This window comes from Monodon monoceros, unplaced genomic scaffold, assembly GCF_005190385.1.
Source record: "Monodon monoceros isolate NGI ecotype Baffin Bay Population unplaced genomic scaffold, NGI_Narwhal_1 Super_Scaffold_16, whole genome shotgun sequence".
NCBI classification, from domain to species: domain Eukaryota; kingdom Metazoa; phylum Chordata; class Mammalia; order Artiodactyla; family Monodontidae; genus Monodon; species Monodon monoceros.
Window position 1 is genome coordinate 7,048,286 of NW_021703772.1, and position 27,764 is coordinate 7,076,049.

Sequence of the window (27,764 nt, forward strand, 5' to 3'; positions counted from 1 at the left end):
AACAGGTGAGAACAGAGATTCGGTTCCACAACGTGTCTGGAGATGGAGTGTTTCAAACCAGCCCCCGGACACCGAGCTCCTTCCTAGGGTCCAGGGAAGTTGAGGGTCTAAGTGGAAGGAGAGGTTTCTCCTGAAATCCCACCACCCACACCAAGCATCCCCGATGATGGTAACAGCCTCTCTGACAAATCAAAGCTGGTGCAAAGCAGAGCGGGAAGAGTTCTACGCTCAGCTTTGCCACTAAAGCTGTGTGGCCTTGGGCAGCACCCTTTCTTGCAAAGAGAGCTTGTGTACTGAATGGCTCAGGCGCCTGATACCAAATCTGTCTCATTTCTTTTTTTTTGCCCATTTTTATTTTTTATTTATTTTTTTACATCTTTATTGGAGTATAATTGCTTTACAATGGTGTGTTAGTTTCTGCTTTATAACAAAGTGAATCAGTTATACATATACGTATGTTTCCATATAATCTGTCTCATTTCTAAGTTCACGTAGTGAGGGATGCCTGTCCCCCTTCCTCGGGCAAAGTTACCCCTGCTGCTTACTCTGAGCTCCTTCTGTTTACCTGTACCCAGGTAACTTGCAGGTATGCTCTTCATTTAGATGATGCTTTTGCAAGTGTCCTTAGGCTGGCTTTGAACAGTGTTCTGTCCCTCCATATAAATTCTGAGCCACCAGAGAGCAGGGACACACATTCCCTTCCTCTATCCCTCCCATCCTGCCTGCTTTCCTTTCTTTTTCTTCTTCCCTTTATTGAAGACAAACTGACAAATATAATTGTGTATACTTAAAGTGTACAACGCGATGACTTGATATACATATACACCCCGAAATGATTATCAAGATCAAGATAACTAACACATCCATCACCTCACATGATTAACTGCGTGGTAAGAATGCTTAGGATCTTCTCAGCAGATTTTAAGTGTACAATGCTGTATCATTACCTATGGTCACACCAAGCTGAATTTTAGATCCCTGGAAATTACTCATCTTATAACTGGAAATGTGTACCCTTTGACTTACATCTCCTCCCCGCAAACCCCACCAGCTCCTGGCAACCATCATTGTACTCTCTGAATGAGCTGGCTTTTCTTTTTTTTTTTAAAAAAAGATTCCACGTATAAGTGATACTATATATGTATCTTGTACTTGTTTTTCTGTCTGGCTTATTTCACTTAGCCTTCCTTTCTTTTTTTAACTCCCCAGCACCAAGGCCAGGCTCTGCTTGGGTAGACGTTCAACCAACGCTCAATCCCGGTAATCGGTGTTTGTGAGCACCTGCTGTGTGCCGAGTCCCAGCGGAGGGAGGGCAAGGCTGACCCTGGGGATGTGATGAGGGTCCTCATCAAGGGTGTGATGCATAGGCTGCCCCACCAACGCTGTAGGAACTCAGAGACAGGAGAGATGGGTGGGGACTGGAGAAGAGGTGGAAGGTTCTGGAAAGGCACAGTGACCAGAGCTAGGAAAGAGGCAGGATGGTGGGTCAAGGCTTGTGTGGAGAGTGGAGGTCACACTGCTGGGGCCATGGATGTTAGACCCAACAGCCTATGGGCAAGAGTGTCCCAGAAGACAGGGTTCCAGCCTCACCTACACCCCTCAGGGCACCAAGGACACAGAGAAATACAGGCTTTTCCAACCTGTATTGGGCCCTGCACTCAGCCCTCCTAAATGATGTCTGCTGACCACGGAAATGGGGGGTGGGCAGAGGAGGTGACAACATGGCTCCCCGGTCACCCAGACCCAGGGATGGACATGCCACAGACAACACCCAGACCCCTGCTGGGACAAGGCTGGCCTGGCTACCAGGGCCGAGCTGGATTGCTTGAAAAATCACCTGCAAATCTACAGAGTATTATTAAGTCTGATGTTTTCCCAAACTCAGTCACCCACATCCTATCTTCACAATTTTTACTGCCTACCACGCACATGCACTAAGATTGACTTAACATTTTCTTTAAATAGACTCACTTTTAAAACTTAAATAATCGTATTTAAATAAAAAGGTATATCATAAGACTAAATGGAAACCCAGTGTTTCTTGCCTTACACAGAAGAGTCATATTTAAAACATATTAAAATAAATGCCTTACTAATAAATGTTCATCCATGTCCCACCCGGAATTGTCTTTGGTGGCACATGTGCCACACCTTGGAAAACACTCATTTTCCCAATTTTAAAGACTGTCTTAACACTGAAGCTTAAAAAAGCTGGCATATTTGCCAAAGACAGCAAGAACATGCTCTGGACTGAAATCATGATGTGGTTTAGACGTGAAGGGACCCGATGGATGGACTGTGGACTTGCCTGGAAGGATAAGCCTTTATCTAACACAGACGACTATTGCTGCAACCAGAAGATGAGCACCCAGGCCTTCTGTCCGCATGGAGAACAGAGGGATGGACACCACCCACCGCTTACCGTTCTTGGAGACAAACTGGGAGGTGACTCCTGCCTCAAATGTGGCAAAAACAGGGCTGTGGTCACTTGTCATGATGTCACTGGTGCTGCCTGCAGGGGAGGGAAGGAATTTCTGAGCAGGGAAGGAGAAACCCTTCTGGTCAAGCCAAGGATGGCAAACGCATGGCAGAAATCAACTTGCACTTATGGAAGCCTCCAGAAGTGTCATGGTTTTGTACCTGTTGCTCCACTGACCTTCCATAACCACGCTTGAAAGTAGTGAAAGAGTGGGACCCTGTCTCCTCCATGGCTAATTGTGGCTGTAGTAGTTTTTCCTAAAGACTTGTGAGTTTTTAAATATATAGATCATTGCGTGTATGAACTGTGGAGCTTTTTCTGGTCTAAGCATTTTGTTGTACTGGTGAAGCACTCACAACCCACAGTGGGACGGGGATTTAGGGTCACCGAGCCCATCGGTGAGAAACGGCACCTTCCACTGAAGGTGCCATTTCAGGAGAGAGTAGAAGGTGATAAAGTGCAGACACTGAGTGTAGACGATGTTTTTAAGGAGCTTGGTGCTTAGATGAGAAGGGGAGGCAGCAGGGCATGTTTGGAGGGGTTAAGAGAAAGAGCAGAGGTCTAGGAGTCCTGAGTCCCATGTGCTTTTGATATGTCATGTGGAAATGTCTGGCTGGGTACTCAGGGCTGGAGATCTATCTTCAGATTTGGAGTCATGATGTTAGGTGGAAGCAGAGGCCTCGAGGACGTTTTGGCCCCGCTGGGAAGACATGAAGGATGACAAGAGATGAGGATGAAACTCCAGGACACACCCAGCATCAGTGGGCAAAGGAGACACAGCACAGGAGACCGAGAAGGCAATAAACATATATAAGTCCTTCCCAATAAAGCTTTTACAAATCGGCAAAGAAAAAATAAACATACCACTCCTCTACCAACCAAAGGATATGGGCAGAAAATTCACAAGAGAAATATAGATGGCCAATAAACAGGAAAAAAGAATTGCTCGCTTGCAAACAACCGTCAAAAAGACAACTTAAAACAACAGCGAGATGGATGGAGAAAGAGAATGAGAAGAAGAAAGACAGTGGGATGCTGGGACTGGGGACAGTGGGGATGCTGGGACTGGGGACAGGAGGGTTGCTGGGACTGGGGACAGTGGAGGTGCTGGGACTGGGGACAGTGGGGTCGCTGGGACTGGGGACAGTGGAGGTGCTGGGACTGGGGACAGTGGAGGTGCTGGGACTGGAGACAGTGGGATGCTGGGACTGGGGACAGTGGGGTCGCTGGGACTGGGGACAGTGGAGGTGCTGGGACTGGGGACAGTGGAGGTGCTGGGACTGGGGACAGTGGAGGTGCTGGGACTGGGGACAGTGGGGTCGCTGGGACTGGGGACAGTGGAGGTGCTGGGACTGGGGACAGTGGGGGGCTGGGACTGGGGACAGTAGGGATGCTGGGACTGGGGACAGTGGAGGTGCTGGGACTGGGGACAGTGGGGTTGCTGGGACTGGGGACAGTAGAGGTGCTGGACTGGGGACAGTGGGGATGCTGGGACTGGGGACAGTGGAGGTGCTGGGACTGGGCTAGAAGGAGAGCATGGAGCAAAGGGCCCAGGTGAAAAGCTTATCCAGGCAAGGAGGAGGGCGTCCCTTCCCCGAGATAGGAGGCAAGGTGTAGGAGGGGCAGCAGTCTAAAGCATGCTTGGCCATTGGCAGGAAGAAGTCAGTGAGGATCCGGTGCTGTGTGAAGCGGGAGAAAACGGAGGAGCAGGGGTCAGGCCGAGTGAGGGGCTACAAGTTTGTGGTGGCAACAGAAGAGGAGAAGTTAAAGGGTGGACAAGCAGAGTTTTAAAAAATGTTCTTAAAAATACTTTAGATGTGTATTGACCATGACAGCATTAGCACTACAGTAACTGTGCCTGAAACCTGGGAGGTGGACTCCTACCTAGGTGGCCTCCCTATAACCACGCCCTGTGGGTCCACCCTCCCACAGTGAGTCTGGGCTTGGCCAGGTGACCTCCTTTAACCAAGAGGACATTGGTAAATGTGTGGCAAGCAGAGACCTAAAAAGTACTTCCACATCCGGGACTGTCAGCTGGGAATCCCAGGACCAGGAAGCAGCAGCCTGAACTAGCCTGCTGGATGATAAGCAAATATTAAGGTAGTTGTTACGCAGCAATAGATAACTGATACATGCTATTGATGTCACCACCATGAGACTCAAGCTCAAAGTTTACCCCCATTTCCTGAGCTCTGGACATTCATCCCCTTTTCTTTCCCAATTTCCTGCCCACTCACAACTTATTAGACCCTCCTCCAGCATTCCATGAAATACTGTTAGCAAAATTCCTTACCTCTTCAAACTTTCCCTTCATGTTTCAAACCTGGCCCTTCCTGGAAGTCACTGAAGCCTCCCAGGCGAGGCCTGGCTTTCCTCCCCCTCGCTAATGCACAGCCCAGACAGGGAGCAGCTGTGTCCTCCTAGCTCCTCAATGCCACTTGCAGACAAGTCTCCCTCCTTCTCTCTAAAAACCTCCATGATAGGGTCCTTTAGAAAACCGGATTTAGGCTCAAAAAGCGGTAACGCCACAGGCCACCACTTTCTCCTGAATTTCTGCAGAGGGTGGCTGGAAGGCAGACTCGACAGCAGAATTGGCAGAACTCGTGGAGCTGCAGGACGAGGGACAGAGGCAGCGCTGAGAGAGGACCGGGGTGATGGCCGGTGGCAGGAAGGGTCACAGGCCTGGAGAGTGCGGGTGTGGATGGGGTATGAGGAGGGGACATACAAGTGAGGAGGCTGAGTGCAGAGGGCGGGATGTGGGCCTTTGTAGGTTTTGAAGCAGAACAGTTCCTTGGCTGTGGGAGTGGGTTGCCTTTCCGCGCATCTGAAGGCGAGTGGAGTCCCTCCTGGGCACAGGGCTCAGAGGCCAGGGGACTGAAGGGTGCGCGCCTTAAACTAGCCCAGGGTAGCTGCTGTGGTCCCTTCTGGGCAGCAGAAGGCATGCACAAAAGAAAGGAATGGAAACCAATTCAACCTTATGGGACCTGAATTGAACGTGGGGATTTGAGGGTCCCCACAGAGGCTGGGAGCCAGGAAGGTGGCCACTGGGCAGCAGCAAAACCTCCACTCTGCGGGGGTGAAACGGGGCTGGATAACTTTTCCATAATTATTTATTTTAATATTGCATCTTGTGCCTTTGTCATCAATTTACCCCAGTTTATCTTTAAATCTCCCCCAAACATGTGTGTGTACTCATGATATGCATTCGGTTGAACCATATGAACTTCCAATAGTTAACGATTTCTGATCTATGAAAACACCACTTTTATATGGTTCAAACCTAACAGGCTCTTTTCAAAAAAATAAATATAGATTTATTTTAAAAAGTGCTCCATAATTCAAATGTTTCCCAAACCAGAAGATATTTATTCTGTTGCAGCCCAAGATGGGACAGGGTGCATCACCTTTTTAAGGTCACCTGACTGGGGATGCAGGGAGTTCTCCCATTTTACAGATGGACAGACTGGGGTCCTTCAGTTTAGGGCAGTCAAACCTCTCAACTTGCTACTCACCGTAGGACTGACACACCACGTGCACCAGAGGGTAAGACTTCCAGAGGACTCGGTCACACCAGGAGGGCAAGTTGTACTTCATCTGCAAGTCAAAGTCGAAGCTTTGTAAAATGCCTGCTACTTTAAAAGATACACCGTAAAAGAAGAGATCGAGGCATTGCATCTGTAATCCTGGATTCATCTGCTGCTGGTTTTTATAGGATTTCCCCAGAGGTGGCTTTAAACCCTTTCCGCCTGCCTTAAGTCCTGGCTCCACGGCCACGCCCCACACTTTCAGACACCTGGACTCCTGTGTTTTTTTTTTTGCGGTACGCGGGCCGCTCACTGTTGTGGCCTCTCCCGTTGAGGAGCACAGGCTCCGAACGCGCAGGCTCAGTGGCCATGGCTCACGGGCCTAGCCGCTCCGCGGCATGTGGGATCCTCCCGGACCGGGGCACGAACCCGTGTCCCCTGCATCGGCAGGCGGACTCTCAACCACTGCACCACCAGGGAAGCCCTGGACTCCTGTTTTAGAATGAGATCGATTCACCTGGCTGTGCTTCCTTACCCCTCCTCACTATTTCAGAATCTCTTGTATTTTTACATTCTCTTACTTTTTTTTTTCTGACTCAGATGAACCCCTCTACCTGTACATTCAACCCAGCCACTCACTTTAATAACACACTCCAGCTACCCCCCACACCCATTCATCCACCTATATACTTACCATCCATCCACACACTCATTCACACATCCATCCATCCACTTACCTACCCGTCAACTCACACATCCATCCCTCATCTACCTATCCATCCACCCACCCATCCATCCATCCATCCATCCATCCATCCATCCATCCATCCATCCATCCACTTACCCCTCCACATACCCATCCACCCCTCCACATACCCATCTAATCTTTCAAACAACATGTACTATGATGAGCCCTCTCCAAGCTACACTGTGAGCAAGTGTCCACTGGGTGTGACAGACAAGGCAAACTGGCAATGATAGCAACCCTCCTTAAGGAATATCATTTTCCACTTAAGTTCTAGCTCTTTCTCCTCTGCCTACAAACATAAAAGTTCTCATCCTAAAAGAGCCTTCAGTTACTTTTCTCTTTTCTTCTTTTTGCCAATTTTCTTTCAAGAATGTTCTGTTTTCACTGCCTCTACTTCTGGACTGCCCATTTACTCTTTTTTAACTTGAGGTACAACCTACATATAGTAAAGTGTAGTGATCTATACTGTATGGCTTGAGGATCTTTTACATTTGTATACGCCCACTTCACCACTACCCAGATCAAGATATAGAAAATGTCCATCATCCCAAAGGGTTCCCTCAGGCCCCTTCCTTGTCAACACTGCCGCTGAGAGGTAAACACTACTGGGGCCAATGTCTCCATTGATTAATTTTGCCACAACTCTTGAACTTATAAATGGACTTAGTCGGTATATATTCTTTTGCACTTGGCTTCTTTCAACCTTCTTCACCCTGCTGCTTGTATAAGTTCTTTCATTTTATTGAGTAGTTGTATTCCATTGTATGTATACACCACACTGATCTATTCTAATGTTGACGGAAATAGGGTTGTTCCCAGTTTTTGGACGTTATAAACAAAGCTGCTATAAACACTCTTGTATCTGTCGTTGGGTGAACAAATGCACTACTTTCCCTCAGGTATACAACAAAGTAGAATTGCTGAACAGGGTAGGTGCATGTTTAGATTTCATAGATGCCGCCAAACTGTTACTTCTTAACACTGCAGTTCTCAGCATTGGCTGCTCCGGTGAATTACTGGTGGAGCTTTACAAAGACCCAGAAAGCAGGGCCCCACCCCTGGATCTGCTGCATCAGAACCTCTGGGGAGGGGGTCCAGGCATCTGTATTTCTGAAAAGCTTCACCAGTGATTCACCTGCACACTCCTGGTAAAGAGCCACCCTTACCCTCCTGCGGTCTGGATTTCACCTCCAAGACTCGATGTCAACTGTTCTTTCAGTGTCCACCCAACCCCTGAACCCAAGTCCAGCTGCTTGTGCAAGGTTCCAGTGACCACACACGTTCTCTTTGACTCACATTCCATGCTGGTGACCACTGATCCTGGCAAGTCTCTCAGCCCCAGCTTCTGTGATGCTGCGAGCTGCCTGCTGGGTCCTCCTACCACCTACACACATGGTTCTTCTGTCTCCTTTGTTGTCTCTGCTTCTTCCTCTCCTCTCTCAACGGAGACGACCCCCAAATCTGTCCACAGCTCTTCTATTTTCATCGTCTGTGTACTCCTTGGCGACCTCACCTACTCCCATGATCTGACCATCTTCTCTGTGCAGACAACTCCCAAATCTACAACTCAGCCCTGGCATCAGTCTGGTGTTTTCAGCTGCCTTTTGGATGTTTTCGCTGGGATTTTCCAGTCGTGTTATACAGTAAATCTGAAAACAAGCTCTATTTTTCCCCTCCGAGCCAGCCCTGCCTTCTGATTTCACAGTTTCTATCAACGTCAATTAGATCTATCAACATATCCTGCTTTCCTCCTTTTCTTTCATTTTCATGGGCTCCCCCCCCTCTTCGGGCCCAGTTATTTCTCAGCTGGAGCCTCCACACTGGCCTCCTCATTGGTCCCCTGCATCATCCTCATTCTTTACACTGACGCAGACCAGTCTTCTCTGTGTATCACTGTGACAGTGCTAGCCCCTCAGCAGAACTTGCAGTGGCTTCCTGAAACAGGTGCCCATCAAACAGGTGAAGACGCTTTGCCTGGCATCAAGGATCCCCCTCTCTGCCACCTCAGGCCCCAGTTTCTTTCTCCTCATATTCAAATCCAACCAGACCATCCCTTCACTGCCTCCAAATGTACCCCCAGGGACTTGCCCTGAGGGTGCCTTTAAACCAGACGAGCCCAGGCACACAGCAGCCAGTGGGCACCTCACAAGGTGTCCTGCCCCGGGTCTCAGCCTTGTCACGGCAGCAGTGCTGAGTCTGCTCTCCTCCTCTCAGTCTGTTTTTGTTTTTTCCTCTAACTCCTGCTTTCTTCTGGCATCTCCCCAACTCTTGGCCTTTCTCTCCCACTTCCATCCAGTCTCCCATGTGCCCCTGAGTCCAGATCATGCCCAGAATGCCCTCTATTTCCCCAGGTCTCTAGTGGCCCCAGGGAAGCTCATCACTGCAGCACCTCTAACCCCCAGGACCCGGCATGGGGCTGGCTCCCCTGGGTTGGGCCCCAGAAGGGGATGGATGCCAGGATTTCCTGCCTTGGCATCTGCTCCGGCAATTCTTTCTACCTGAAGTGGATCAGGCCCCCTCAGCCCTTGTCTTGTCGAAATCCAAGCACCCTTCAGCCACCACAAGTGGCCCCTCTTCAGGAAGCCTCCCCAATCCTTCCCTGCCCTGATGGTCATTTCCCTCTGTGACCTCTCCTCACAGCATTGGGCACCGCATTATATTCTATCTCTGGTTAGTTAGTTGCGTATTTATCTTGTCTTGTCTTTCCTACTACAAACTCTCTGAGGGCAGACATCTGACTCATCTTTGATCTCCCACGACCTAGGACAGCGCCCAGCCCATCATAAGTCATCGGTAAACATCTGTTGAACAAGAATGAAGGGATGCTTTATTGCAGTTTCCACAAACACTGTTTAGTGGAACACAAGTGGGCTCATAAGATATTAATTGATATTTCATGACCAATTGAGTTTGGCACACGAATTTTCCCATAGAGAACCACATGCTCATAAACCTGTAAAGGCTCTGATACATCCTGCAGCAGAGAAGCTTGTGTAATGATGACTGACTTGGCAGATTAGCAAATATATTTGAGTACAGGACTTAAAAAAGAGACAAAATATACAAACAGCTCATACAGCCTAATATCAAAAAAGCAAACAACCAAATCAAAAAATGAGCAGAAGACCTGAACAGGCATCTCTCCAAAGAAGACATACAGATGGCCAACAGGTACATGAAAAGATGCTCAATATCACTAATTATTAGAGAAATGCAAATCAAAACTGCAATGAGGTATCTCCTCACACTGGTCAGAATGGCCATCATCAAAAAGTCTACAAATAAATGCTGGAGAGGGTGTGGAGAAAAAGGAACCCTCCTACACTGTTGCTGGGAATGTAAACTGATACAGCCACTATGGAGAACAGTAATGGAGGCTCCTTAAAGAACTAAAAGGAGAGTTGCCATATCATCACGCAATCCCACTCCTGGGCAGATATCCGGAGAAAACTCTAATTCGAAAAGATACACGCATCCCAATGTTCCTAGCAGCACTATTTACAATAGCCAAGACATGGAAGCAACGCAAACGTCCATCAGCAGATGAATGGATTAAAAAGATGTGGCACACACACACAAACACACACACGCGCGCACACACGTACACACGTGGACAGAAGCGTCATGAGGCAACTGCTTGCAGTGTGCATGTCTGGTTGCCCAGCCTCTCCTTAGGGGAGGGTTTTGCTCTGCGACACGATCAACATATGGTTTCTGGTTTTCTTTCTTTTTTTGTTACCTAGTGGATGAGGGTGCTCTTCACTTCCCATTCACCTTTATGGGAATGGACAAAAGAGGGGTGAGGTGTGCAAGGGGGTGGAGGCGGAGGGCAGGGAAGAGGACTCACCCCTGTGGCTTTCTGCTTAGTGTAGGCGTACTTGTCCCGAGTCAGTCTTTCAAAACGGTAAGTGGGAGCGAATGTGATTTCTTCCTCCTCTGCAACCAAACAAAACCACGGTTTCAGTTTTGATTTCCCACGTTTCACGTCTGGCCAAGTTTCCCTCTTTTCCAGGCATAATCCTTCCCCCTGTGAGGATACTTGGGAAAAGGGGAGACAGAATGCTGGAGGGAGAGGGCCCGCGAGAGAAGGATGGCGGTTCTCACCGAAGTGCAAGAAAACCTTCTGCTCCTTTCTCTCCATGAGCAGCTGGTCATGGGCCAGGAGGTCTGCGTACTGCTGCTGCTTGATCTTCTGGATGATGGTTTCTGCCTCCTGGAGCAAAGACACGGCCAAGCCACTGGTGAGACAACACTTTCACCAACGTGGTAAGAGGCACATCGCCACCTTCCTGCCTGGCGCGCCAGGACCCGAGTCCCCGAAGCTGCACTAGGCCCTGGTCCCAGGGACGTTGGGCTGGTGCTTATTTACACTCCACCGTTTTATACGGACAACCCTGCAATCGTAGTGAAATATCAACTCAGTAACATAAGCTCCTGGCTATTCTAACTTTACAGAGGGATACTATTTTTGTGTACCGACTTCTAGCATCATTTTTATAAGGCTTCCCTAGATGGGTAGGTATGTCTCCCTGGCTGTCTGTTCTCTCTGTGAGACAGCCTGTTGTAAAGCCATGAAAGGATCTGAAACCCCAGCCCCCGAAGCTATGGGCACTGGGCCTCCGTGATCCGGGCTCGGACTCCGAGAGTCGGTGTGATATCGGTGGGGTGTGCCGTCCTTGGAACCCAGCTGTCCTCTCTCCTGAGACTTACGTTGCCTACGCTTTGGCGAATGCACCTGGCTGACCTCCTGGGGAGTGAATGGGCGGACGGTCCCTTAAACTGTGAAGGGTCAGGATCTGTGGGGCCTCTGTCCACCCCTCTCCCCTCTGCCTGCTCAGTCAGGAGGGAGAGAAGGAAAGTTCCCGAGGAGCACCCTGTGAGGGAGGGAGTGGCCGGGGAGGGGGAGGGGGGCACAGAGGGGCCCTAAAAGCCGCTGTGGCAGCGACAGGCCGAGGAGGCCGAGGGATGTGGGAGGGCTGGGAAAACATCCGGGAGGGGAGTCCGAAGGCCCGAGTTCAATCCCAACTGTCAGAGGCCTGTAACCGACCCAAGGCCATTTTCTCAGGCCGCCTGTGCTCCAGGAGCCTCTCTCCCCTGTAAAATCAGGTCCATTTCTGCCGTCCCCTCTCCCCTCACAGACAGCAGTGCCAAAGTATTCCTGGTGCACAAGGGCAGACGGTTCTCCTCCCATGCCTGGCCTCTGCCCCATCTTTCAGGAGCAACCGAGTCTCACTCCAGGTGTGTCCAGGGGCCATGCCTGCCCACTCCCTTCGCAGGGAATCTTTTGCCCTCCCTGAGTGAGCAAGGCCATCTGTGCCACGTGGCCCCGCTGACTGCTGCTCATTGGATGGGCATCCAACTTCAGGAATGCCTTCCTCAGGCTGCCCGGTGACCCGTGACCTGGGGAGAAAATGGAGCTGGTTTCTGCAGACTTCAGCCTTTACTGGGGACCTGGGACTGGCAAGTCGAGGGGCCACTGCTGGTTAGCTAGAGGACCAGAGCGGCAGACAGGTGGTGAGATGGGGTGGCCAGGGCAGTTATGTGGCAAGTAGGCGTGAGTAGAGGCCAGCGGTAAAGAAAGGCAGCGGCTCTGTAATGGGACCAGTGTCGAGTCCCGGAGGAGTAGCTGCCTTGGCCCAGCTCGGTCGTGTGTCTCCCTGGCCCTCTGCCCTGAGCTAATGCAAGGAGCCCCTGTCCTGCGCGTCCCCAGCCCCAGGAGGACGGCCCCTCACCCAGGTGGGCAGCTCCACGCGGTAGTTGAGATCCCCGAGCCAGAAGAGGTGGGTGAAGCGGTGAGTGACGTTAAAGGAGCTCAGCTTCTTGTCTCCCAGAGCCAGAAACCGGAGAATGTTCATATAGTTTTGGTTTCGCCTAATTAAACAAAAAAGCAGCCAGCTTAGCACAGGGGCACTGGTTCCCTCCTGCCCGTGCCAGGAAGTCAGAGGGGACATGTCGGGGAGTGAGACTGAAATCTCCAGCCCTGTGGCAGCAAACCACGCTTATGCAGCCCCTGGGCTGAACTGGGAACGCAGGGCGGGGCCCCGGGAGCATCCGCTCGGCAGGGACTCGGAATCATCAGTCTTCTGGATGGCCGTCTGCACGGCTGGGCCACCAACAGGCAAAATGCCCATCTGTAAGGGCGCCCCAGATGAGGTTTTCCCTTGAGAAATGGAGTGGTGTTTAGGTGTCTGCTGGGTTAGTGACACGAGGAAATGTCTGTTCCGTCCTTTAGGCAAGATTCAGCCACACGTGGATGTCGCCGTACTTGCCTTTGATGAGAGCACGGGAAAAGCCCTTAGAGGCCGACCGGACAGGGTCCCAGCCGAGGGCTGAGCCGTCCTTATGGTGTTTAGGGTTTGAGGTCTGTCTGGGCAAATAACCCCAATCCCTGCTCCTGGGGGATGAGCTCCATTACCTGAGTTTCTTTTCGCTTCCGGAAGTCAGGTGGCTGTTGACAAACCCCAAGGAGGTTCCATTGAACATGAACGATACCCCCACGGCTCCCTTGTTCCCTAAAGGGAGGGGGAGGGAGAAGTCAGAGCATCAAACAGGGAAAGCTGCCAAGTGGGGGGAAATCAAGGTGAAGCAACGTCATTCGTCAGGAGGGAGAGAGCCGCTGCGGGAAAGTGGAGGCCAAGGAAGAGAGCAGAACAGCTTCATCTGGGGCGGGAGATGGGACAGGTGGTAGGGACTGGGGGGCGAGATTCCTCCAGGACAACAGGAAAATGGGATGAGCGGCCAGCAACCTTGGGGTTCTCGGCAGGGCTGAGGGAGGAGGCTACTGGTGTTAACTCATCCTGGCATCTCCCTCTAAGTGTGTGTGGGGGTGGGGTGTTAGTTTCTCCACATGCCCAAGCAGGACCATTAAAAGGAACCAGAAAGCTTGAGAAGGAGATTCAGAAGGAGGAGACCAGGGCTGGGGGGCAGCGGGTGGTGACCAGCTAACTCCAGCTTCCTGGAGAGACCAAAACCCACACTGAGACCAGTGGTCCTCAGAGTACGTTCCCCAGAACGCATCAGCACCACCTGGGAACTTGCTGGGAGCACACGTCTCAGGCCCCGCCCTGGACCCGCTGAATCAGAGCTTCACAAGTGGGAGCCAGTAATCCATGTCTAGCAAGTCCTCTCTAGGACAGGGGTTAGGCAGACACTGACCCACCACCAGCTGAGAATGGTTTTTATGTTTTTAAACAGTTGGGGAAAAAATCAAAAGAAGAATATTTTGTGACACATTAAAATTGTATGAAATTCAAATTTCAGAGTCTATAAATAACATCTTATTGGAACACAGTTATGCCCCTAGATAGAGTCCAGTAATTATGACACAGACTGCATGACCTGCAAAGCTTGAAATATTTACTCTCTGGCCTATTGGAGGAAAAGTCTGCCAACCCTGCTCTAGGTGGTTCTGACACATGCCGAAGTCTGGGAACCTGCTCCGCCCATCACGGCATCTGTGAGTGGTACGTACTGAGCACCTGAGATGTACAGGTCCAGAATGAGATGTAAAAGTGTAAAAGACACATCGGAATTGTAAGCCTCGGTAAGGAAGACAGACTGTAAAATATCTCATAAATTTTTATATCGAATACCTATTGAAATGGTAATATTTTGAACGTATGAGGTTTGATAAGATATATTATTAAAATCGACTTCCCTTGTTTCCTTTTCCTTTTTTGAATTTGGTACTCAAAATTTAAAACCACCCAGGTGGCTGACATTCTGTCTTGGGCTGGATAGCAAAAGGGCCCTGGAGATCACCCGGCTCTGCCCCTTGGGACTCAGGGGAGCCACAGCCCAGCCAGTAGCCAAGCCAGGCCGGGCCTCCTGCCCACCCCGCACTCCGCCGACCCCCACCCCGCCCTGCTCCCCTCGCCCCCAGAAGGCCCCTCCTCTCAGCTTTCTCCCCACCCTGCGGTGCGGCCTGGGTTTAAATCCCTGCCCACCACTTCCTTGTCACAGGACCTCGGACAGGTTAGGGAACATCACTGTAGCCTCCAGAGCCCTGTCTGCGAATGGGGCTAATGACAGTCCCTGCCCACACAGGGCGCCTGTATTAAGTAATAGCCGGAAAGCATTTAGCACACGGCCTTGCACAGGGTACCAGGTCTTAGCTCTCCAAGAGGTCTTAGATCTTCCGCCGGTCAGCCAGCCTTCACTGAGCTCCTGCCCTGTGCTGACCATGGCTGGGAGCCATTCTGGGGGAGGTAAGGGGAGAGACCAGCCCCAGGAGACAGGGGAGGGGAGGCAGGGGGGGTACTGGTACAGGGGAACTCCTCCACCCATAAGCTGCCCTCCGACTGCCCAGGACTCCTGCCTCCCTCTCTGGCCTTGTCCCATCACCCACTAGAGCTGAGCCCAGGGACCACGGGGCCTTGGCTTCGCTGTTCCCCCTGCGTGGAACACCCCTCCCACGAGGACCCTTCCTCTGCCTTCGGACTTGGGTCCCAATGCCCCGCTGTCAGAGGCCCCTGGACGCCGTCTCAGGTAGTACTTGGATCTGCTCTAGTCCCCGCCACACACGCTTTGCCGCCACTCACTCCCGCAAGCGTCCCGCCGCCCGTCTGTCCGTGGGAGCAGGCCGCCGCGTGCGGTGGTCAGGAGCCCAGGCCCAGCGCCGTGCCGGGGGGCTGGGGGCACACTCGGCTCCGTCCCGGGAACCAGGGCTGGGGCGGCGGCCGGCGGGAGGCCGGCCTTGTGTCCGGCGGTCGGGGCGCGTTGCAGGCTGGGGAAGGGCTGGTGGGAGGGGGCGGGCCGCCCAGGCAGCCGGGGATCGAGGACTAGGGGAGGTTCCTGGGCAGCAGAAGGTGTGGGCTCCAGAGCAGGGCCGCTGCCACAGGAAGGAAGGGGGCGGGTGGGCGTGGATGCGGGCAGCTTGCGGTCTGTCAGCAGAAAGGCTGACAGGGCTTTTCACGTTCAACTGCAGCAGTTATTCTATTTCCTCTTTACCTCTGGGGCTCGGTCCTGTCCTTGACACCAGCCACCAGAAACCACTGGCCTCGCCCTCAGCTCCACCCAGCCCCCGGGTGGGTGCACCTGCCCTCACGCACTCACCGTCACACACAGACTGACAGACTGACACACACAGACCGACAGACTCACACACGCACACACTGACAGACTCACACAGACTGACAGACTCACACACACACACACAGACTGACAGATTCACACACAGACTGACACACACACACTGACAGACTCACACACACACAGACTCACACACACACAGACTCACATACTCTCTCTCTCACACACACACACACACTCACACTCACAGGCGTGCAGCCCTCTGCTGTTTTCAGTTCTCTGAAGCACCGTGACTGGTCCCCACAGGCTCAGCTGATACCAACGTTTCCACCTCCAACCTGAGTCTGTCTAGATCTAGACCAGGGATCATAACCTACAGTCTGTGGCCAAACTGAACCCATGACTTGTTCGTAAATACAGTTTTCTAGAACACGGCTGCACTCATTCATGTTCCTGCTGTCCGCGGCTACTCTCGTGTGTCAGCAGCAGGGCTGAGGAGTTGCACGTGGACTGAAAAGCCTAAAATACTTACTACCTGGCCCTTCACAGCATGTCTGTCAACCCCTGTCCTCGGTCCGTGACACTCAAGGTAGGGTCCGTGCGCCAGCAGTGGTGACACCACCTGGGAGCTCGTTGGAAACACAGAATGTCGGGCTCCTCCTGAGATGTACTGAGTCAGAACCCACGTTCTGCCAGACCCCCAGAGGCACTGGTGTAGACCCCGAGCACGTTTAGGCCGGGACGACCGCCCACCCCAGGTGGGACGGACACGCGAGCGTCGGCAGGCGCGAGCTTACGTGGAATGCGGCCCCCTGCTCACCCACCCCCCCGCTCACCCAGCGTGTTGGCGATGCCCGTCTTCACGTTGTTGGTGCAGACGTGGCTGATCCTGTTCTCGTGCTCTGGCTTGGCCAGCACCGCTATGCGGATGTTCCAGAGGGTGTGGATGGCGACCTGGCGGGGAGGACAAGGCTGTGACCCTGGGCCAGGACACAGTGCTTGACCACAGAGCAAGAGATTCACACCCATCCCTCACCCCAGGTGTGGTGCGCCCTGTCTGCAGTCCCTACACTTTGGGGGGCTCCTAAGGATGCCTCACAGATGAGACAAAGTGTCTTGAAGATGAGAGCTGGCACTGATGAGATTTCGATGAAGATGACCTACAAGCTCAGGCAGGGAAGAGGGAGGACCCCAGTGATGAGCAATGCTCACGGACCCCATTAGTTTCTGGATACAGGTGCCCCTCTCTGGCCCTGGAAGTGGGCGGGGGGGACCACTGAGCACATTCTTACTTCTGAGATGCTCCTGGATTTGCCCAGCCCACTGCCCCGGAGTCCCACCCAGGACTGTGGCCACTGCTCACTGTTTTAAAAGTCATGCTGGTGATTTCTTGCAGGGAATGTTTGAGTATCTCCAGCCACTCCTTCTCTCCCAGGGGGTCCTCCTGGGTGCCGATCACGTAAATGTCATGGGGGATGTAGTCAGCAGAGTCATCCCGCGTCTTTCCCTGCCCCTTGGAGAGAAACCAGGACGTGATCTTCTTGGGAGGGGGGGCGTTACCTTCAACAGCAAAACCCAACACCAAGTGAGTCAGAGGTACATCGGGAGAATTCAAAACAGACGTGGGGGGTGGGAGAGGTTCACATAGTCACTGGAAACCATTCAGTTCCCCCAACGAAATATACCTTAAAGAACTAGGTACTATCATCCCCCAGGATGTAAGGGAGGGTGAGAACTCAGTTACTTTTCTTTTTTTTTTAGTTTTTTTTTTTTTTTTTAATACTGATGTTTTAAAGCAACGCCTTTTTTTTTTTTTTTTTTGGTTGCGCTGCACAGCTTGCGGGATCTTAGTTCCCTGACCAGGGATTGAACCCGGGCCCTCAGCAGTGAAGGTGTGGGGTCCTAACCACTAGACTGCCAGGTAATTCCCTCAGTTACATTTCTTTGTAAAGATAAAGTTAAGTTTCAAAACTAGAAACACCTGAAGATTCCGTAACTTGAACTAGTAGCACAAGATGTCAGACACTGTCCTAGTCTCTGGAGCTTTAGTGATAACTGAGACACGGGCCTCGAGTTTACATTCCATTGGTGGTGAGAGAACGCTGTAGGCTGACAAGATTAGCATGGAGGCTTCTAACCCATGGTTAGGAGACAACAGTGCCTTCATTGCACAAGAGAGATCTCAGCCGAAAACCAAGAGATGTGTGGGAGTTAGCCAGAGAAATGGAAGAGCATGGAGGCCCACCTAGTGCCATTTCAAAAGCTGAGCTGAAACAGCTCAATAAAGAAATGATGATAAAGATTTATTTCCCTCAAAATGCCCTTGGAGGTTGAGTAAACTTTTTTCTCAAAGAGGTAACTTTCTTGGTTCGCAAGTGCCAAGAAGCCAAGAGCTGGAGCGACCTGACTGCTGCCGAGCTCTGCTCCCACTGTGGCTCAGGACGGGAGCACAAAGCCTGGGGCCTGGTGGTCTCTGCTCGGGGAGACCCTCGCACTCTGCCCTGGTGAGGCAGGGCCCTGGCCAGCTCCTTCCATGCCGTGTGAAGGGCGCCCCCTGCAGTTGTGCACCTGCACGGCCTGAACCGTGCCCAGCCAAATCTAAGACTTCTGGGCTCGCAGAGGGAAAAACGGGAAGGGGCCGGTGCCCACGTGCATTAACCCCCAAGCGTGAGAGCTGAGGAAATGAGGCGGCCAGTAAGAAACACTGGTGGGGAGAGAAGGATATAGGAACTGGGCAAGGGTTCTACTTCAGTGCTGCCGTGGCCCCTGGAATCTCTGGGCGTGAAGGTCTGGGGAGGCTGGGTCTGGTGGAATCGGGGTGGGCAGCTCTCCTGACTTCCCTCCTGGAACGCCAGCCCATCCTCCACCAAGCGACAGGCCAGGAGTCCCATGTTGCGTTTCTATTTTGGACTGTCCCCCTCCCCCTCCACGAAGGGCTTCTGCTCAGCCTCTTCCTCCCGGGGGGCTGCTGGGTGACACTGTGCTGCACTGGGAGGTGGTCCTGACTCTGCTCCAGACAAAAGTAGGCGAGACAGAGGCCCAGTCAAATTCAAATTTCAGATAAACAATGGATAATTTTTAGAATAAGTACGTCCCATGCAATAACTGTTTGTCTAAAATTTAAATTAACTAGACATTCTGTATCTACTTAATTTTTTTAAATTTCTAGCTGAATATTTACACTAAATATTTAGTGTAATTCATATTAGCATAAAAATTTGTATTAGCATCTAAGTATATGCTGTGTATATTTAGTACAATGCATATTTCGTGCATATTTGCACTTACCTCTAGCCAAAGAGTTATACTAAATAATTATCTAGTATAATTTATATTCAGTATAATATATTTATATATTTAGTATATGATATATACTTAGTATATATTAGTATGTAAATATATATAGTATATATATTTAGTATGTATGTATTTATTTCTAGCTAAACACCTATACTAAAAAATAATTTGTTGTTTATAGGAAATTCAAATTCAACTAGGCATCATCTCTCTTTCTCTTTCTTGCTCAATAAACCTGGCAGCCCAAATCAAAAAGGGAGTTCTTCCTTGCAGGACTGAAGCCCCTTGGCAAGCTGCCCCAGGCTGGCAGGTGCCCAAGAGCCTCTTCACCCATATATTCAGACTTTCCAGTTTCGACAAGCAACGTAACCCATTTCAGCCGCACTTGGGGTATGAGAATCCCAGGGCTTGTTTCTCTCACCCCTTGTCTCAGGATGGGTACCCAGGTCTCGGGACTGGGGGTGGGGGGGAGACAGGCAAGGATGCTTGAGGCAGCAAAGCAGAACCCCAGGGGAGGGGCCTGGAGGCGGGGTGGCATGTGGACCCACCCATGTTCCAGGTGCCGATGAAGATGGTGATCATGTCGGGCTCCGGCTGCTCTGAGTGCTTGTTCTTCATCTGCTGGAGGAGCTGGCAGAAGCCTTCTCTCTTCTAGGGATTGAAGGGCAGACAGACTCAGACAGGCCTCTGCCTCCCTGCACATGATACTTTCAAAGGACTGGTCAGCTTTGAGAAAACTGAGGGGAGCGCAGGTCAGTGTGGACTTCCAGGAGAGCCATCTGGAAATACGTGTCCGAGGTCTTAAGAGAGTGGCTTCTCTCAGACCCAGCCCTTCCACTGCAAGGACGTGACTAAATCAGGGACTGTTCGAAGACCCGACTACATCGTGGGGACTGTAGCAGAAAATATTAGAAACCTTCGTGTCCAGTCTTAGGAGATGAATTACTAACTGTATTATGGGTCATCCATATGCTAGAAGACCACAGGTTTTAAAAATTGGGGGACAGAAGTACTTCATCAACAAGGGTAGACGGTCAAGATACCTTGTTTAGTATGAGAAACCAGTTGACAAAACACTATGAACAGCACCACTGCATTTGTATTAAAAAAACACAAACAAAAACCATCTTGAAAGATAGAGTCCAAGGATTACTAGTGGTATAGGGCTGTTTCTATTTTAAACTTTTTGTTTATCTGTATACTTTTTCACTAATGAGAATTAGATTACTTATGTAATGAAAGAAAATTTAAATCAAAGAATCTAATTAAAAAGGAAAGAACACACAAAGGCTGCCGTAGCCTTCTTAACAGTCTTCATTTAGTTGTCCTGGGTACACAGTAGGGCACAAAGTAGACGTGGCCCTCTCGCAGCTTACAGTTCAATAGGGCAGGGTGACCAAACAAGCATGCCCCCAAGTTTTAGGCTGCACCATAGGAAATTACCAACGTTTGACTGTCTCAGACCTACGCAGACGGCAATGTCACATGATTCAATCTAAGGGCAAATCCAAGTTCCCTCGAAGAAAGCAGCTCACGAAGAACTGTGATGGCTCTCTTTATGGAAACCTGCTTTTAGTTACAAATGGCTCTATATTCAGCGCCTCATCCTTCTGAGCTTGCGGCAATGAGCAGAACTGGGTTTTGGACCTCTGCCCACATGCCCAGCACGATGCCCAGCCAGGTTTCTGCCTCCCCCCACCTGTCTGGCCCCCACTTCCTTGTTTTTCCCAGTTCCTTCTCTATCATTCCTCCCAGTCCTTTTCACCCTCTCAGCCAGTTCTGGGCACCCCTGGACCCCCCATTGGCCTCCCAGCAGCCCACCCCTGCCACACAGGTAGAAAGAGCTGGGTCCCGGCACTCGATGGGGCTGTCCCTGTGAGCCTGTGATAGAAGCCCTGTCCCTCTGCCATGGTGCCGACACAGTCAGCCAACACCTCACGTGCTGGGAGCTCTCTGTGCCCTGCCTCATCCGAGCCGTACACTGCAGGATAAACAGCAGGGCCGCAAGGGTGGGTTTCAGCCCCTTGTTGGCATGTCTGAAGTGAGGGATAAGGTCACAGAGACACCGTCTGTACAGAGGCCCACCACAACGCCCAGCTCCCAAGTTTCTCCATCTGCCCACACACCTCTTATTCCAGCAGCCAGGCCTGGCAGGGACTCTCACTTCTGCAGAGTGGGGCAAAGTGTAGAAATGGAGGGAGCGCTGGTTGAGACTCAGATTTAAATCTGGGGTGCCCCTGAGGGCCTCTGGGTGCATCCCGGGGAAGTTCAAAGCCCCCCAGTGGGGCTCAGGGCTAGTAAGACGTGGATGATAAAGGACGCACTCTCTCAGGGGCAGGCGTGGTAGCAAAGGGAGAGGATGGAGCTGTGATGCTTGAATCCCAGCTGGCCTGGAACGCACCCCCTCAGCTTCCTGCGCTTGGCTTTCCCAGGTGGGAAACGGGGTGTGAGAGCTGAGTGAGCCCATGGTACCGACTTCCAGGCACACAGCAAAGCCTCAGAAATTGTGCGTCCCTCACTCCCCTCTTGGCCCATCTTAGTGGTTTCTCGTCACTTACTTTGGAGTCAGCAAAAACATACTCCTTCCGCAGGGTCTTCTCCTTTTCTGTTTCCACCAAAATCACCAACTTGTTCAGAAACTTCTGAGATTTGATGAGCTGCAGGACTGAAGAGGGAAGAAAGTTCATCTTTCTCATCATCACCCAATATGTAGAGCCTCCACTACACTCTGGCACCTGACCATCAACAATCCTGACTTTTCCGTGTCCAGGCTGAGCCCCAGATCTGTGTCTGGTCTCCCAGATCCTTGCTCCTCTTACAGGGAGGACCTCATGGCTGGGAAGGGTGGTGCCTGGAACAGGAAGGGTGGCCTGGCTGGAGCAGAGACAGTGTGACTGTCCATCTTTTCAGCTCCCTCCCTCTCTCCCTTCCTTCTCTCTCTCTCCTCCTCCCTATCTCTTTTCCTTCCTTTCTCTTCCTCCCTTCCCTCTTGTGCTTTTGAATTTATATCTAAATGAAAAATTAAATATTTTTACTTCTATCAACGACTAAAAGACTCAAATTGTTCTACAAGATTTTTACGAACAATTGCACTCCCCAACCCCACCTCCCTCCAATGTCCAGCTCCCCAGAGGCAACCACTATCAATTCTTTTAGTGGATTCTTTTGGAGTTTTACTTCATGACTCTAAATACGATGCTTATATTGCTACTTCCTGGTGTTTCAGTCTTAGGTACTTTCTATTACATATTGACTTCCCACTACAGAAGACGAAGGTTTAGCTCTCTTTCACATTTACAACCTGTTCCCCCACCTCACCATTCCCCTCCCCCTGCCAATGTATAATTTCAGTCCCTCCATCATCCTTCTAATAATTATATCATCATTTTGGCCAGATAAGCATTCAGTGTTTGTTATTATGGGAATGCTCTTGACAGACAAGCCCTGACTGCTTTCTTTTTCCTACACAACTTTCTGTTTTTCCTGGAGTTAATAATTGCCGTATTTTTTCCAGTGGTCCTAACTCTCTCGCTTTGTAACTCTCTTTTCCGTCTGGTCAATCACTTTCACCAGTTTCATCATCCTGAGGGAGCCTCTCCCAGAGCCGCTGGGCCTTCTCTTCTCCAGACTGGTGACCTCTAGGCCTGATGCAGAGCCGTTACTTTAGGGCCTTCCTTCTCCATCATCTGGGAAATCCATTCACCTCTGTCTCTCTTGTATTGGATCCCATGTCGTCCTCTTCCTCAGTTTATGCCTTCATTTTGGTAAAGCAACATCTCTAGTAGCTTTCCAAGAAAGAAGGGATGGGTGATACATTTCTGGAAGCTTTGCATGTCTGAAAACTCTACCCTCACACTTCACTGACACAACTCTAAGTGAGGAATAATTCTCCTCAGGACTCTGGAGACCTTGCTCCATCCTTTCTAGTTTGCAGCATTGCTGCTGAGAAAAAAAACATCATTCTGATCCATCTGTAGGCAGAAGAGTTCACATGGCAAGCCTGACCGCTATCCTTGGAAAGTCGGCTTGAAGGTGGCCCTTGGTTGGCATCGAGGACCTTGGATTTGTGGAGGGTTCCCAGCATCCCCAGAACTAAGAGCAACTCACTGTGCCTGTGATGTTTGTACCAACAGTGTGGTTTCCACTGAATATTTGTTTTCCTTCTGGGAGTCTGGGTGTGTACCAGGCAGAAGGCGCGTACCAGGCAGAAGGTGCCTACATGACCAGCCTCCAGTAAAATGCCGGGATTCTGAGTCTCTAACAAGCATCCCTGGTAGATGACGTCTCACGTGTGTTGTCACAACTCATCAAGGGAGGAATTAAGCACGTCCTGCGCGACCCCCACAGGGAAAGGACTTCTGGAAGCTTGTGCCTGGTCTCTCCTAGACTTCACCCCAGGCACATTTTCCCTTTGCTGACTGTGCTATGTCCTTTCACTGTAATAAACCACAGCTATATGACTCTACACTGAGTCCTGGGAGTCTTCCTGGAGAATCGCTCACTGTACCTGGACATGGTCTTGGGGACCCCTGACCCAGGCTATAATCTATCTTTTGCTTTGAAGATTTTAGGATCTTTGCTTAGAATCCAGTGTTATGAGACTTTCCAAGGTTGCATGTGTCTCAGAGTGTGCTGGACACTCGGTGGGCCATTTTCAGTCTGGAAACTGTTCAGTCTTGAGAACTTCTCTTGAATTGTTTCTTCAATGTTTTTTCTCACTGTTTCCCGGTCTTCTCTTACTGACTCTCATTATATTGGTATTGGACGTCCTGGACTGGTCTTCTAATTTTCAAAAATCCCTTCTCTCCTATGTCTCCTCACTTTGTCCTTTTGTTCTACCTTCTGGGAGCTTTCCTCGACTTTATCTTTCCACCCTTCCTTTGAGTTTTTATTTTTAAAATTTCTGAAAAAAGATTCTGCTATAATGTTTTTATTTTTCCTTACTAATCTCCTGTTCCCTTCCTTCTCCTTTTTCTTCATTTTTATTTTGTTCTCGGAGTGTTCCTTTAATAGCATTCTGTTCTTGTTTCCTGGTCCAATTTCTTTTAACTGTCATAATTTGTTTCCTGCAAGTTTTTTGTCTTTTTTCCTTACTTCTGCCTTGAGTCTCATTGTTTCCTATTCCAGGCTTCTCTCCAATGTCTGGTGGTCCTTAGCTGTGGATCCCAACAGTGCCACTGGGGGATTGTCCAGCAAGGTTTCTCCACTGGGTGGTCTCATGGGTTGTCTTGTGGGGAACCTCTTCATGGCAGTGTCTTTAGATTTTTGTTCCTGGGCTGGTCATGTGGTCCCGGAAGAATCTTCCAACTGCCTGCCTGCAGGGTGTGGGCCTGGCTGGCAGCATCCCGAGCTGGGCAGGGGTGAAGGCTGGCGTTGCAGCGTTCAGAAGTTAACGCTGGTGTCTCCCACTTCTTTACCTCCTCCAGAGAATAAACCTCAGGTCTTCGGCCTAATGTGTGAGGGGTAGCCACCAGCTGTGTGGCATGGACAGAGATCTGGTGGGTGTAACTCTTTTAAAAAGATTTTCATCCAATCCTGCTGTCTATAACCCCAGCTTCACCCTCACTCCAGGGACCCCAGTTGCTATTGGCTCCTATGCCCTTTGTGGTTCTGTGGTATGTCAGGCGTCTCAACTTTCCCTATGCCATACTTAAAATTTAGCTTTTTTGGTTCCTATAAATTGGTTATCATTATCCATCTGCTTTTCAGCATTCAGAATTGTGTTGCCATTACTTTCCCTCCTGGTTTCTTTGTCCCTGTCAGTTTTGCCTTTAGGAAGGGAACTGACAATCGTGTGTGTGTTCAGCCACCATCTTGAGCTGAAGCTTCACTCTAGGGAAATCGTGGGGGGCCCCTGCTCTCAGAAGTCCCCTCAGCCTTGTCAGAGGCAGTCACAGACTCCTACTGCTGCCAACTGGAATGCCCAACTTCTCCAAATCTGCTGCTATTAGGCTATGTCTCCCTCCCTCTGAATCTCTGGTTTTCCTTCTATTTGTAGGACTGTGTGGCTGCCCCTGGGATGTGACATCTTGCTTGCTCAGAATTAGTGTTATTAATACTAATATTAGTGTTAGTAGCAGGGTCAGTAAGTGGCCCACTTGTTCCCATACTTAGTTACATAGAATCATTTCGGTTCCTCTTCCCTCGCCCCTCTCCATCTCCTCCATCAGCCGGTCTGAGCAGTTCTACCTCCACAACGTTCCCAATCTGCCTATCTTTCCCCATCTCAAGCCACCACCACCTCTTGCCGGCCACTGTCACAGCCCTTTAATTGGTCTCCCTGTCTCTGCCTGCCCCTGCCACCGTTTATTCTCAGCACAGCAGCCAGAGTTCATTTTAGAGGGGATCACACCATTCCCCTGCCTGAAACCTCCAAACAGTGGCTCACTGCACTTAGAACACACCCCGGGTCACCAAGGCCCAGTGATTTCTTCATCCTCCGAAGCCCCAGGCAGAGCCACCTCTGTGGTGTGAAGCTTCCCCGCACAGCCCCACACAGAGCTCGTCAGTCCTCCTCCAGGGCTAACCTCACATCTGACCCACATTCTAATACATGCGCACACGTCAGTTTTCCCTCCTGAACTGCAGGTTCTTTGAGGGAGGGCTATATAACTCAGGGCTGGCCCACGGAAGATGCTCAAAAGAAAAATGTGCATTGAATTAACTGACAAGAATTCACAGTGCTCCTCAGAATCCTGAGGAGCATTTCTTTCAGTCCAGAAACCTCAAGTTTTTAGAGCAGTCAGGCACTCTCTGACAATCTCCTTACTCACTGTAGGTTTCTGTTTCCTTTTGTCAAAGCTGGGTCCATTCCTTTCAGTTGTAAGTCAGTCTCTGTGGCCGTTAAGAGGAAAGTATGGTTCTAAGCCCATCACGTTCAACAGCCCTCCCCCGCTCACACCCTCAGTAAGTCCCCAGCTCTCCTGCCCAAGTTGGCAGTGGACGGAGCGGTCCTGCCCCGGCACTGCGATCCCAACTCTGCATGAATATGACAGCTTGTCACACTCCAGTGTCTAGGGACTTCGTTTCCTGATCCATCGTCCTCCTCACTGCTCGATTCTACCTTCCTCAAAGCTGCCTTGGAGGGATAATTATATGATGATGGTGGTAGCAGCCAATTTTTTGAGCATCTACTAGACGCTAGACACTGTGGACTTTGATGTTTACTTACTGAAGACTCACGGCAGCCCTATAGGATGCTACTATACCTATTTGACAGAATAATACACTGAGGACAGAGAGAGGGCACTAGACCAAGGTCACAAGTGGCTGACCTGGGACTCAAGGCTGGGCTTGTAACACCTCCCTGTGCTCCTAACACCACTCTTCTCCTTTCTGCACCCCACCTCCTGCACAGGGCTGGTCCCAAGAATTCCATCCCCCCTGCTGCCTTGAGAGTATCCCTTGGACCTTCGTGCCACAGCCCAGGTGGGACTCAGGAGCAGGAGGTTGCAGGACAGTGCAGGCCCCTGTGGGGCAGCCCCCATGGCCTCTACCTGGACACTTTGCCATGGGGTCAGTGCTGCCTCTGGGCTCATGGGATGTACTTTTACAGGCATTAGCTCGTCTACTCATGACGAGCCTATTATTCTCATTTCACAGATGAGAAAATGGAGGTACAGAGCAGTTAAGCAACTAGGCCAACATGATACAGCCAGCAAGTGTCAGAGCCTAGATTTGAACATGGGAAGTCTAGCCCCGGAGCCCATGTGTGCTCTTATCCTCTGTCTTGCTGTTCCCAGCATAGTGTCTGACATCGAGTTGGTGCTGAACACACAATCCCCTTCCCGTCCCGCCTGGATGTCCAGCCCTAGGAGGTTCTAGGGGTGACGAGTGGTATCTGCAGGGCTTGGCTGTCAGGCCAAGTATCCACCATCTGAATAGACAGCTCAGGCCAGTGTTCTTGATGGGGCGAGGCTGTGGCTCGTGTCATGTACCCTAGAGTCCCCTGTGGGATGTGCTGTGACCTGCTCCCATTTGCCATCTCTGCTGGCGAGAGCTTCAGAGTGGGTGGTGGTGACCCAGGACAATATCTGAAGGCCACTCCAACTCATGGGCTAAATGACAGTGGGAAGACAGCATGGAAGCACAGCCCACGCTCCCTACAGGCATCTGCTTGGCAAGGCTAGAGCAGCGGGATTTTCCCAACTTTTCAACACCAGCCATCAGTCATGGTCTCCAACCAGAACCTGCCTCCAGAACATTCCATCCCACAAGTCAGGCTTCTAACAGAACCAGAGGAGAGTCCTCTGCTTCCAGACAGCAGGAAAAAGATTTTACATGGTGACCACATGCATACAATTTCTATGTGTGTGTGCATGTGTATGTATAACTACAACACAAGTTTCATGAAAGAATGTTTACCTTTACTCTCTACTTTGATGTTTTCTGGTTTATCCTTCTCTGTTCTTCCTCTTCTCATACTACTTTATTCAGAACAAAAGATACTGATCATGCCTGGAACTGCCAGATAAAATACAGGATGACTGGGATTCCTTTACAGAAAAAGGCATACCTTTTCACTATAAGTATGTTCCAAGTATTGCACGGGACATACTTATACTAAAACTTTTCATTGTTTATCTGAAATTTAAGTTTAACTGGGCATCCTGTATTTTTATTTGCTAATCTGGTATCCCTAATTATATGCTACTAAACAAATTTTGAGCCCCTGCAGAATAAAAAA

The 27,764-nt window shown here is 50.5% G+C and overlaps 1 protein-coding gene across 1 annotated transcript in view; it reads right to left on the reverse strand.

The window, feature by feature from the left end:
• INPP5D (inositol polyphosphate-5-phosphatase D) overlaps positions 1-27,764 on the reverse strand; it is a 130,258-nt gene that overhangs the window by 16,634 nt on the left and 85,860 nt on the right. The window contains exons 10-19 of the mRNA XM_029225078.1: positions 21,637-21,743; positions 19,627-19,729; positions 17,145-17,341; positions 16,618-16,735; positions 13,167-13,263; positions 12,484-12,622; positions 10,856-10,964; positions 10,599-10,687; positions 5,992-6,073; positions 2,423-2,512 (exon numbers count right to left, since the gene is read on the reverse strand). Coding sequence (XP_029080911.1) covers positions 2,423-2,512; positions 5,992-6,073; positions 10,599-10,687; positions 10,856-10,964; positions 12,484-12,622; positions 13,167-13,263; positions 16,618-16,735; positions 17,145-17,341; positions 19,627-19,729; positions 21,637-21,743 — 1,131 coding nt within the window. The remainder of the gene's footprint in view (positions 1-2,422; positions 2,513-5,991; positions 6,074-10,598; positions 10,688-10,855; positions 10,965-12,483; positions 12,623-13,166; positions 13,264-16,617; positions 16,736-17,144; positions 17,342-19,626; positions 19,730-21,636; positions 21,744-27,764) is intronic.